At 44.9% G+C, this 13,823-nt stretch overlaps 1 protein-coding gene across 3 annotated transcripts in view; it reads right to left on the bottom strand.

Annotated features, from left to right (window-relative positions):
* Positions 1 to 13,823, bottom strand: part of OGDH (oxoglutarate dehydrogenase) — a 163,437-nt gene that overhangs the window by 127,765 nt on the left and 21,849 nt on the right. For all 3 annotated transcript variants that reach the window (XM_082253290.1, XM_082253289.1, XM_082253288.1), the window contains exon 2: positions 3,234 to 3,489. In XM_082253290.1, the coding sequence (XP_082109416.1) occupies positions 3,234 to 3,455 (222 nt within the window). In that variant the 5' untranslated portion in view covers positions 3,456 to 3,489. The remainder of the gene's footprint in view (positions 1 to 3,233; positions 3,490 to 13,823) is intronic.

Here is a 13,823-nt window from a genome sequence, read left to right on the forward strand (position 1 = left end):
CTAGCCCAGACAATCAGAGGAAGCTTTGTAATCACTGATAGAATCATTGATGAATGGCTGAGCGCCACTCAGGCCGACTCCATTTTGTTTCAGGTGTGAGACTGGAAGGTCTCATCTCACACCCGAAATACAGTGCAGCACACTGTATGTAGCTGAGGCTGAGACTACATACAGTTTATACAGCACACCCAGCAGGCGCACGTTAGTGGCGGAAATAGTTTGTTAGAGCCAAACTATCTAAAGTGAAAGTAAACCTGGACATCAGCTTTAAGATTCATAAGCAGGTATACAAAGGTTCATATGAACTTGGTGTCCTCTATTCCATAGGTGCGACAGCAGGACAGGCACAGCGTGTGAAAAAAGTATGGATCAAAAATGGACTGGCCGAATTGTAATCCATGTGTGACTGCTCACACACAACTGGAGTCAATCTAAAGATCGACTTCTGAAGAACAGACTTGGAATCAACGGCTGCAGCCAAGTGATTAGTGTATTCTGACAGCAGACAGCCCCCTTTATTAGAATATAATGTCTCAGCTGGAAGGATTCCTCTATCCAACTCAATTGTATGGTTGGAGGAATTTTTTTGGTTGTCTTTTTCATCCTTCTGGCTAATAAACCTAATAAAAAAATAAAAAAAAAACACCTATGGGCACCTATATATATATATATATATATATATATATATATATATATATACATAGCTTATGGACAAGCTCTTTAAGTGTTACTTAACCCACAACAAAATCAGTCTGTATATGCAGTAAAGCATGCTGGTTATACTCACTGTGGAACCTAAGGGGTTAATCAACTGCATTGTGTAAAAAGGCTGTTCAATCGGGTCTCCTCTGATCGTTGCCTTCTTCCACTGACTCCAAAATATTTCCTGATATTTACAGAGCCAGGTGATAGGCTACTCATGCTCAGTTTGGTGTGTAATGCTATACAGTTTTTTTTTTTTCTTGGGAAAATGCATGGGATCGGCACAGGGCCAATCAGCACTGTCCAGAGGGTTAGGGGTCCTGCATTCTCATAGGAAAATCATGGGAGAATGAAAACTCCTCCTATAAGCTTTAACCAGACACTTGTAGAAGTCACAAGACTGCTATATACTGCTAATGAGAAAAGGTATTTAGCAGTTTATATTTACTAAAATAATTGCATTTCCATGTTCTGTGTACTGTGAGAGACCGGATATAGGAAATGCAGGTTCCTGGGTTTAGTAACACTTTAAGGCTGAATTCCAGGAATTAGTAGTACATCATACCCACACAGGCCCAGCTTAGCACAATGCAGGTATATGCACCTATCTCATACGCGGTCTACTGGAGGAGCTGCAAATCACTGTAGTATTCTGCACTATTATACTGATAGCCACGATTTTCCAGGTCCTGCTCAGGTTCTATGTGCTTGGTTGCCCACCTGTACACTGATCACAGGGAGCTGCTTGCTCAGAATGCATACTTACATTTCACCAAGCTGGTCCATGTAAATATGTGATGCAAATAATTCCTGGAGTTTAGCTCTAAAGGGGGTTTTAGCCATCATTAACCACTTTACGACCGCTCACTATGCCTCTACTGCGGCACAGTGGCTCGTTATCGTCCAGCGACGTAGACCTGCGTTACTGGACTCCTCCCCCTGTGGGCGGCGCTCGTGCTCCGCCGGAGGCGCGCTCCCGCTGTTTTCATTCACAGCGGGAGTCGGGCCAGGGGAGCCGCTGCTCTTCCCCGATCGTCGGGGAATCGGGGAATCGTCGGGGAATCTAGTTTGGAGATCTCCTAAGTGACAGACAGTGACAGATTGCAGGGTTCAGCATAGCTGAACATCCGATCTGTCCCTGACTCACTCAGTCACCTCCCCCCACACATGTCAGTAAGCACCAGGCATACATTAACCCCTCCCTCTCCAATAAAATTAACCCCTTCCCTACCAGTGTCATTTTTACAGTAACAGTGCATATATATAGCACTGATTACTGTAGTAATGTCACTGGTACCCCCAAAAGTGTCAAAAATGTCAGTCAAGGGTCCGATCTGTCCGCCGCAATGTCGCAGTCCCACAAAAAAAAAAAAAAAACAAACGCAGATCGCCGCCATTACTCGTTAAAAAAAACACGAAAAATTACAGAAATCTTTCCCTTAGTTAGTAAACGCAATAACTTTTGCGCAAACCAATCAAAATACGCTTATTGTGATTTTTTTTACCAAACATAGGTAGCAGAAAACAAATTGGCCAAAAATTAAAAAAAAATTTGATTTTTACATTTTTTTGGGGGGAATTTCATATAAAAAAATTTAAAAAAATATTGTTCTTTTTTCAAAATAAACGCTCTTTTTTTGTTTATAGCGCAAAAAGTAAAAATCGCACAGGTGATCAAATACCATCAAAAGAAAGCTCTGTTTGTGGGAAAAAAAGGACGTAAATTTAGTTTGGGTACATCATCGCACGACCGCGCAATTGTCAGTTAAAGTCGCACAGCGCCGAATCGCAAAAAGTGGCCTGGACGTAAGACAGCAAAATCCTCCGGTGGTAAAGTGGTTAAAGCACCCTCTCTACTGATATACCTTGATCCTGCCCTGATACAAGACATAGGCTACAACACAAGGCATGGTCAAGAGAATCGGGCAGAAATGGATAAATTGGATACCCCTTTAGTCTGAGGAAAGAAAAAGTGGCGGTATTACCCACAACAACCAATGATACAGTTCTAAGACACAAACTAGCTACCACGGGTCTCACCACCACTTTTCCTTCCACAGAATCGCACTGCAAGTGATATTTTTCCGGTATTATAAACAATGAACATATTTGGTATAAAATATCTCTAAAGCAATGCAAAAGAAGCATAATAGGCCTGACGCTCTGTTGCTGGTCTCCCCCAACCACAGACATTACATACAAGCAGCCACATATAACAATTATTAGCAGATATACAGTAGTTTTGTAATAAATGATGACCAGAGAGGTGAATCCTTTAAAGCCTGATGTGCATGACTGCACTGATCCAAAAAAATATATCCAGGGCTTCTGCAATCAATCAGCCATGCCTGTATCCATTAGGAATTCCTCAATGCGGCAAATAAGCCAGATGAAAGCACATTGAAAACCTCTTCCTCCAGCATCCAGTATCTCGGCATTCTTCAGTTCTTTCTTTCACTCAGAATATGCTGACGCAAGTGTTATGCTATAGGCAGAGAGCAGTTACAAAAACCACTCTTTTCCCTCCTTACCTTATGTACACTCTTGGGATTCTCCAGCCATGCATAGTACATTTCCTCTACATAGTTCGAATTAGTCCCACTGAGAAAAGGCTCTGCGGCCACAGGTGTGCTGAGACACCTGATTTGTTGAAACGTCCTTGGGGTCACAGGCTGACTCTGTGACAGTGATCGTATAGTCTGAGAGGCCGTTAAAGGCCTAAGCTTAGTAGCACAAGTCCTTAAATGAAACATATTTCTGTCCTTGTGGGAGACCGATTACCAGAACCTGGAAGGAGAAAAAAAAAAAAGACAAACCCAATATTAAAAAAGCGGCATTAGAATCTGAGACCTGATCTGCGTTCTTGTGGGGTTACAAAGAGTTAACATAAACACATATAATTATGTCAGCCTAGATGTAAAATCCTATCTGCTGCCAGTTTACCCCTCCAAAGATGCCTATAGGCATTAGATGGCCACAATGCATGCAAGATTTACCCCTCAAAAGAAAAATATTATATTGCAGCTTGTCAATTCTTAGGATGTTAGTGCCAGTTCACATTTGTGCGATGCGGGAACGCTGCGAATATACAGCGTGTTCCTGCATCGCATCCGCACCCCTGGCAGTTCACACTGCCATATGCGATACGCTGGGGGTGTCAATTAAAAGTTAACGACACCCCCAGATCAGATCGCAGTGCGATCTGAAAGTTCGCACAGAATCGGATCGCACTAGTGTGAACCACCATGCAATCCGATTCTGCTGCGGACCAAAAAAAGGGTCCTGTGCGTGTTTAGTGCGATTGCGGTGCGAATTCAGCCATACAAACTGTATGGCTGAATTTACACCGCACAGAGATCGCATGTAATTTTAGGAGCAATGCGCTCCGAATTACATGCGATCTCTGTGATCGCACAAATGTGAACTGGAACTAATGGCTGTATTCATTTTATTTTTTTTAGTCTTTTTTTCCTTCCATCTTCAACTGGCGATCCAGCCAGTAAGTCTATTTTTCAAAAGGAAAGCTCTCTTGCAGTTATAGGGATGGGACAGACCATTTAACACTAGCAGATGTCCTTAAAATGATCAGCTTTTATGTAAAAGCTTTATCCTAAAAGGAAAAAAACGGTTTGCTTTAATGCTTGTTTCACACTATGAATTGCACAAAAACCGCACCGCATTCCAGTTCAATTCAAATGCGATTCAGTGTGGTGCAATTTGAGACCATTCATTTTGAATGGGCTCGAATCTCACAGCACCAAAGACATTTATGCAGTAATTTTGGAACCATACTGCAACTGGATTGCATGGTCATTTTGTGCCATGCGATCTGCTCCTGGCAAACACACAGTGTTTGCGACTTGCATTTGGGGTGTCATTAAGACTGCACTGACACCCACTGAAGATCACAAGGGCACTGCGATTTGGATGTGGTGCCGGAAACGCACATGGATTGCAATGTTTCCTGCACCGCATTAGTGTGAACCTAGCCTAAGGGATTTAAACATATTTGAAGTAGATGTAAACCATTGTGTTTCATAAATGTCTGCGATGTTTTTTTTTTATATAAAGTAGTGTTTTCAGGTTCAATTAGATTAAAAAATTGACTTACAGTACACGCTGCTACTGATACTACAGAGTGCTACTGAACTGCAGCCTCTATATGTCTACGTGTGCTTCAGCAGCAGCTGCACGTCACTACTTAGGTGGGCTTCCTGCTAGTAACAAGTGTCACATGCCCTTGGAATGAGTGTCAGCTCAGCTGCTTAAAGTCCACACCAATGTGACAAGGAGAAAACATAGCTTCATGAATAACAGGAAGAGCCCGCTTAATAGCCTTTATGGCGGGATAATTAGGTATTGGTTCAATGAAAGCTGAAGATGTAAAATATTCAAAATTAACTTAAAAGTTACATGAAAAGGTCCAATGAATATTAAAGTGATTATAAAGCCTTAAATTAAAAATACAAAAACAAACATTTAATACTTACCAACTCTTTGCAATGGTTTTGCATAGAGCAGCCCCAAACCTGGGGTCCCAATTCAATGCGCCTGGCTCTTATACTTCTCTGTGTACCCCCATAGCAAGCCCCTTATTATAGGGGCACACCTGAAGGCTCACTCCCGAGCGGCGCTGCCCATGTCCATTAGACACACACACACATTCTGAATCCGCCCCACCCCCTCCTCACAGCATTTGATTTGCCCGAGTCGCTGTGAGATGAGAAAGTGAGGGAAGAGAAGACTGCAGCACACACAGCACTGGATCTTTAATAGGCTTAGGTTAAGTGTTTGGGGGGAGAAGTTGTGGGGTGTTTTTACCTTAAGGAAATGCATTAAAGTGTTTGTTACCCCAACACCTTATATTCCTGATACAGGTTTCAAAATACTGTATACAAGTATATTTGCTCACTTTATTGCTATAATGAGTCTAGAATTTAAGACTTGGCTGGGTGTAACAAGATGTCCGCTGCCATCTTCTGACTGCAGGTGTTCTGTCGGATTAGCAAACCTACTTGCAGTGGAACGCATGCGCAGTAAGTATTTTTGGTAAGTCAGCTGATGGAACGTGACTTCCATTAGCGGATCTGACAGGTTTGATAATCTGACAGAACATCGGTCACAGATTACATTTTTAAAATGGCGACTTTCTAATCTGGGAATGGACAGAGCAAGGTCACAGGAAGTAAAATCAGGCAAGTCAAACTTAGAATACTTATGAAAATCCTGTATTAGTTTACAACCCCATTTCTACAAAATGGGTTTTGCTTACTCGAGTAAGCGCTGACTTTAGCGCTTACCTTTTATGTTCCGGTCATACATGTGATGGGATTTTAATACTTCGATAAAGTTAGCAAGGAGTGCAGCAATATTCCGGATTTTTGCATGTCTCTGATGCATTGTGCGGCGTATGGTCTGAGCACTGACAGGCTGACCGCCCCCCCCTGCAACCTCTGCAGCAATGCTGGCAGCGCTCATACGTCTATTTCCCAAAGACAACCTCTGGATATGACGCTGAGCACGTGCACTCAACTTCTTTGGTCGACTATGGAGAGGTCTGTTCTGAGTGGAACCTGTCCTTTTAAACTGCGGCATGGTCTTGGCCACCATACTGCAGCTCAGATTCAGGGTCTTGGCAAACTTCTTATTGCCTAGGCCATCTTTATGTAGAGCAACAATTCTTTTTTCAGATCCTCATGAAGTTCTTTGCCATGATATGCCATGTTGAACTTCCAGTGACCAGTATGAGAGAGTGATAACACCAACTTTAACACACCTGCTCCCCATTTACACCTGAGACCTTGTAACTCTAACGAATCACATGACACCGGGGAGGGAAATGGCTTTTTGGGCCATATGCCAACAGTGTGCACAGCACTTTTTTTGCTTACAATAGCAGCAAACAATGGGTGCTGCAGCAGAATCACACAGAATTTACTGTATAAACAGTATATGATAAAAGATGCTAAAGCTCTTCATTTATACTGCACTACAGGAAAAACATTCAGCCCCAACTATAGAGCCATCGTTATCTAGAAAAGACAAATGAAGGGCAAAAGAAAGGAAAAAGCTTACCAATTGGACGCCAGGAGTTAAAAAAATATATATATATATATATTAGCTCTACTATGATAAAGGCAAGACCATTATATATATATATATATATATATATATATATATATATATATATATATATATATATATATACACACACACACACACACACACACACACACAGTACAGTATCTGCCAGTGATTTGCGTTTTTTCTCAAATTATCAAACAAAGGTGAAGTTGGGTTTTGATGTCCTAAAAAAGGAGAACACAACACAAGAAAGTCACTGGAATATGTTGGACGAGAAGGCCTGGCTCGCAGTCTCCTCTTTATTCATTCCAAAGGTGCTCTATTGGGCTGAGGTCAGGACTCTGTGCAGGTCAGTCATGTTCTTCTACCCCAAACTTGCTCATCCATGTGTTTATGGACCTTGTTTTGTGCAGTGGTCCAAGTCATTTGGTGGAGGGGGGATTATGATGTGGGGTTGTTTTTCAGGGATTTAGTTTGGCCCCTTAGTTCCAGTGAAGGGAACTCTTAAACTGTCAGCATACCAACACATTTTGGACAATTTCATGCTCCCAACTTTGTGGGAACAGTTTTTAGATGGCCCCTTCCTGTTCCAACATGACTGTGCAACAGTGCACAAACAAGGTCCATAAAGACATGGATGAGCGAGTTGAGGGTGGAACACCTTTGGGATAAATTAGAGTGCAGACTGCAAACCAGGCCTTCTTGTCCACATCAGTGCCTGACCTCACAAATGCGCTTCTGGAAAAATGGTCAAAAATTCCCATATACACACTCCTAAACCTTATGGACATCCTACCCGCAAGAGTTGAAGCTGTTATAGCTGTAAAGGGTGGGCCAACACAATATTTAACCCTACGTTCTAAGAGTGGGATGCCATTAAAGTTCATGCGCGTGTAAAGGCAGGTGTCCCAATACTTTTGGTAATACAGTGTGTGTATATATTATATATTTTTTTTTTTGCGCATGTATGAATTATCACATATGATGTTTTTTTATTTATGCATGAACAATAGTTTATTATACTTTATTTACCTTACAAGTCCATAAAAAAAAAAAAAAAAACATTTTTTAGTATTGATGAACACTATTTGTAGAAGGGATATGGTGTCAAAACATCAACCATCTCGACCCTCTTATCCGAATATATGGCCCTATAGATTTTTTCCCAAGCGTCAAAAAAACAAAAACAAAATGGATTTTTGTAAGATCTTACCGTAAAATCCTTTTCTCTTAAGCTCATTGACAGACGTAGTCCTCCTTGATTAATATCAACTCGGGGTTATACTGCCCTCTACAGGAGTAGGACTAGACAGGAAAGAAAACGTTCTGGCCACACCTTAGGGGCAGTCCCAGAGGGTATATCCTCTCTCTCCCTGCTACAGGATATCAGTTATGTCACAAAGCAGTGTCAGAGAATTTAACCCAACCCAACTCAAAAACAGAGGGGCGGGTACTACGTCTGTCAATGAGCTTAAGAGAAAAGGATTTTACGGTAAGATCTTACAAAAATCAATTTTTCTGTCGCTCATTGACAGACGTAGTCCTCCTTGATTAATATCAACTCGGGACGTCCCAAAGCAGTGCCACAAATGAGGGGTGGGAAAATGGAAATCAAAATCCAATCTAGAAGGCCCAACCGGTGCCAACTAGAAGTTTTAAAGGCTCATCAATCAAAAGATGAGACTCAACTGAAATTCCAACGGAAAAAAACCCTCGAGGTAGACCACCGGTCTCCTCAAATTGCGGCCTGCAAAACCTTGCGGCCAAAAGAGGCATCTGACGATGCCATCACATCAACTTTATAAAATTTTGTAAAGGTATGCACCGACGGCCAGGTAGCCGCCTTGCAAACCTGGACCACTGACGCCTGATGGTGGTAGGCCCAGGAAGTACTGAGCGCTCGAGTGGAGTGCGCCTTAACAGGGAACGGAGGATTCCGACCCTTAATAGAATAAGCCTGTACCACCGTCTGTCTAATCCATTTGGAGATAGTCGCGGCAGATGCAGGCAACCCCTTTCTGGGGCCATCCGTGATCACAAAAAGTGAATCCGTTTTACGGAACGATTCCGTAGCCTTCAGGTATGCCCTGATTGCCCGAACTACATCCAAGGAATGCAACGCACATTCCCAAGGATGATTGGGCTTAGGACACAAGGAAGGTAGCACAATATCTTCATTCAGATGAAAATCTGAAACCACCTTAGGAAGAAAGGATGGCTTCGGATGAAGAACTACATTATCCCTATGAACCACTAGATATGGGGAATGGCATGATAATGCAGCCAGTTCTGACACCCTGCGTGCAGAAGTGATAGCCACCAAGAAGGCCACCTTCTGGGATAATGTAAGCAAGGGAATCTCCCTGATATTTTCAAAGGGAGGTTTCTGCAGAACCGACAAAACCAAATTAAGAGCCCGGGGCGGTAAGGGCGCGCGCACTGGCGGAACCAAGTGCCGCACCCCCTGGATGGAATTCCGCACCAAGGAATGAGTAGCCAGCGGCTTCTGAAAGAAGATTGCTAACGCTGAAACCTGACCCTTGATGGTGCTCAAGGATAGTTTCTGCTCAACCCCCTTTTGCAGAAAAGCCAAAATTCGGGTCACCAAATAGGTACGTGGGGGAAATCCCAAAGATTCACACCACACAATATAAGTCTTCCATGTGCAATAATAGACTTTGCTGGAAGTCGCTTTCCTTGCTTTAATTAGAGTAGGAATAACTGAAGCTGACAATCCTCTGTCCTTCAGTACCTGGGTCTCAATGGCCAGGCCGTTAAAACCAGCGACTGTAAAGCACGATGGAAGATCGGTCCTTGAGACCGCAGATCCTCCCTGAGAGGAAGTCTCCAAGGAGCGTCCGCGACTAGCCTGCCCAAGTCGGCGTACCCGGCTTGACGAGGCCAGCCGGAATTTCCAGGATAACTGGAGTTCCCTCCACCTCTATCCTGCGGAGAAATCTCAGCAGCAACTTGAGAGGGGGAAAGACATATAATAGCGCTCAGCGCCTCTGCTGCGTCCGCTAGAGGATCGCGGGCGCGAGCCCTGTTGAGCCGACATGCCAACAGATCCATATCCGGGGTGCCCCAATGAAGGGACGGCTGGTGAAATACCTCTGGATCCAGAATCTGACGGCTGAGATAATCTGCCTGTCCACCCCCGGGATGAATATCGCGAAGAGAGCTGGAACAACTGTTCTGCCCAATAAAGAATTTTGGCCACTTCTATGGCCGCCAGGGCACTCTTGGTGCCCCTTGGTGATTGACATAAGTCATGACCGTGGCATAGTCCGATTGGATCCGAACCGGGCTGCCCTGGAGCTGCTCGGGCCAGTAAATCGGACAAAGTCTGATCGCTCTCAGTTCCAACACATTTATCGGTAACCTGGAATTTATCAGAAGAAATGACTTCCCCGAAGCCACCAGACCAGAGACTCCCTGGTCCGCTTGCTCAATCGGATTCGATTGTCCAGGGAATCGGGATTCCGATTCCATTTGAGAAGAATCTCCTTTTGGAGAATTCGGGTATGAGACTGGGCAAACGGTACTGCCTCTAAGGAGGCGACCATCAGTCCCAGCCAGTTGACGGACAGCAACATCCGAATCATTGACTGAATCTTCTGGAGTTTCTCCGCATGGAGAAACACTCTTGCCAAGGATGTATCCAAAATTAGGCCCAGATAGTTCAGTGTCCTGGTGGGAACCAGCCTGTGAAGATGGGGATATGAAGATAGGCATCCTAAATGTCTATGGACGCCAGGAGATCCCCCTGATGCAGGGAGGCCACCACTGTTCGGATGGACTCCATCTCTCCCAAGCCTAGAATTGGACGCACCTAGCCCTTTTTCCTGGGCATTGTGAACAGGTTCGACTAGAACCCCTGAAACTGTCTAAGGAATGGGAACTACCACTCCCTGTTGCATCAAGCTGTCCCGCGCAAAGCTTTTTAAGCGACCCGGGGATGTGGAATTTTGGAAGGGAAGAATCGCACCGGTGGTGATCGAAACTCGATCTTGTATCCCGACCGTATGACCTCGCGAACCCCTTTATCCGGGATTCTGGAAAGCCATGGATCCGGAAACCGGTGAAGACGTCCCCCCACCCTAGAGATGGGTGGGGGCCCATTCTGTCAAGCCAATGGGATAACAGTGGCTTTATTTAGTCTGGAAATCGGCGAGTCCACTATTGGTGGTACCGTCCATATTATAATGAGGGATACCTCAAACTGATAGCGCCTAGCAATGCGTTTGGAAATAGCAGAGGTTCGTTTTCGGACGACCCCATTTGGGCAAGGGAAACCCTTCACCATTTTGGTAGGCTTGCTAGTACCAAAAAAACGGAATATCAGTCTCAGCTACCTCTGCCGGTGTAATCTCAAAATTTAAGGTTTCCCGGACAGACACAACTAGTGCCTCCAACAACGCCACCGGGATGAGAGAGAGATAGAGAGAGATAGAGAGAGATAGAGAGAGATAGATAGAGATAGATAGAGATAGATAGAGATAGATAGAGATAGATAGAGAGATAGAGAGATAGAGAGAGAGAGAGAGAGATGCTACTAGTAGCCGCTGCTACTTTGCTCAAGCCGCCGCTATCCTCCACGGCTCCGCCCCTCCGCGGCCTGTGGAGGATAGCGGCGGCTTGAGCAAAGTAGCAGCGGCCTGCGGGAGTGTGCGCTCGGCCTGTGCGGCCTGCGGGAGTATGCGCTCGGCCTGTGGGAGTGTGCGCTCGGCCTGTGCGGCCTGCGGGAGAGTGCGCTCGGCCTGTGCGGCCTGCGGGAGAGTGCGCTCGGCCTGTGCGCTCGGCCTGTGCGGCCTGCGGGAGTGTGCGCTCGGCCTGTGCGAGGTAGTCCTCGGCCTGCGGGAGTGTGCGCTCGGCCTGTGCGGCCTGCGGGAGGTAGTCCTCGGCCTGTGCGGCCTGTGGGAGGCTGTGCGGCCTGCGGAGGTGACCGGCTTTATGGAAGGATGGCGACCTGCGGATGCGGTAATCCATCCAAAAGGTAATGCCTTTTAGCAGTCTGCCACTGACTTCAGTCATCTCCCTTATAGTGTCATATAGTGACTATAGATAGTCAGCTCCCAAACCAAGCTCTTAAGAGGGGGATCAATGACACCTGCTAGGATCACGTCCATCCATCCCAGAGAGGGGCCCCGCGTCCACCAACAAACCCGACAGGGGGAGAGGGGGAACATTTTACTTACAATACCGGAACCAGGCGGGCGCCAACTCCTGACAGAACCCCTCTCCACCAGAGTGGGGGGGCTGTCGACCAATGTGGACGCCGTGACTCCGTTGGTCATTGGCATCCAGGCGAGACGTTTAACTCGCAGGGTCAGTCCCCGTCCAGTGGGACTATGTCGCGGCCGACCCAGCGCGGAGCTATGGCCTGCACACGCTCGTAGGCTGAACTGGGGTGACCACTGGATCTCAACATCCAGCCCGTCGCCCAGTTTCAGAGTACTTGCTTGAAGATCTCACAGGAACACTGGAGAAGAAAAGCTGCCTAAAAAAGTATTTCTAAAAAATCTTGCCAGGACCAAAGATCCCAGCAAGGAACTTAGGTCCTTACTCCTAACTAGACAGAAAAAAACTGATATCCTGTAGCAGGAAGTGAGAGGATATACCCTCTGAGACTGCCCCTAAGGTGTGGCCAGAACGTTTTCTTTCCTGTGTAGTCCTACTCATGTAGAGGGCAGTATAACCCCGAGTTGATATTAATCAAGGAGGACTACGTCTGTCTCTTTATGTAAAATAGCAGGTCTTAAATAAATCAGCTTTTGGGCCATAAACAGAGGAGGTGTTGAACACAATGGCACAACTCCACCCTCAGGTATTTCCTTCTTTCAGGTTGACAAACATTGTTTGTGTGCCTGCTTATGTTCAGCATGTGTATACCACCAAGTTATTGGCAAAAAAGAAAACGGAGAAGTTTTTTTAACCTATCCCCTAGGATGAGTTTTTGCCTGTGGAGTCCTATAGACACTGAAGTCTGCTCTGCCTTGAGTAGTCTGTTGTCTAGAGTCTTTTTTAATGGTAGTCTTCAGGGGTGCCATTAAAAACAAAGCCACGTTTTTATTGTGCAGCATTACAACCTTTGACACCATGCATGTTAACCCCCAGCATTCTAACATCCGATGACATCATCGGTTGATAAGGAGTACACTGGACGCCGCCTGCATACTAACCTTTTTTGCCCCTCCCCATCAGCACTGGGGTCACATTAGCTGTGTCAGGGAGAATAGAACCACTGGAACGTACTAGTCAGTACCAGTGTCAAAAGGTATGTTTGTATTGTAAACATAAATCACATCTAATGTTGGGTGTCCTGTGTGTGCAGATGCTGCTCCATTATGTAAAACTATTCTTTTTACATTTTAGAAAGTGGGGCTTCAAGATTTTGCATAATTTATAGGGATGTGTTGAATGGAAAAAAAAAAAAAAAAAAAAAGGTGAGAAGCACAGGTCTGTGAACAACATTACATTCAGCTGCATTCATTATGTGATGTCATCTGCTCCTTTGCTGCATTTATTTTAGTCTAGTATTGATTCCAAATTCACAAGGTTTTTTATTGGTAAAATCTGCAAGAATAAACAAAGTCTTTACACCAAAATAGCAACAATCCACAATCACTGGGGTCAATCGCGCTGTTCCACTCCAAAACCTTTACATGCTTAGAATAAATGCAATCCAAGTGTGGAATTGTAATGGAACAAACGACATTCCCATCATTCCATAACATTTCAGCAGAGAATGCTCCAAGTGTGGCACTCCGCTGTGTGGATTAGGATGGTCATCATTTTTATTTACACATTTTAAAAGGTACCTTGAGATTCGTTTTAGGGCGATGATCCCCTCCAAGTCAGCCATCTATATCTCAAGGAATTAAAACAGCATGAACTGGCAAAGTTTCAAACAGTTAAGGGGAGGGCTGGATGTACCAAGTTAATCGATCGATCAACTTGGGTACAACCAGCCTGCCGGATTCTCTTGAGATTATCGATAACGGCTGCTACAGCCGCTAGTGATAATCACTGTCTTC

Source organism: Pelophylax lessonae, assembly GCF_965119305.1.
Source record: "Pelophylax lessonae genome assembly, chromosome: 4".
Lineage (NCBI taxonomy): Eukaryota > Metazoa > Chordata > Amphibia > Anura > Ranidae > Pelophylax > Pelophylax lessonae.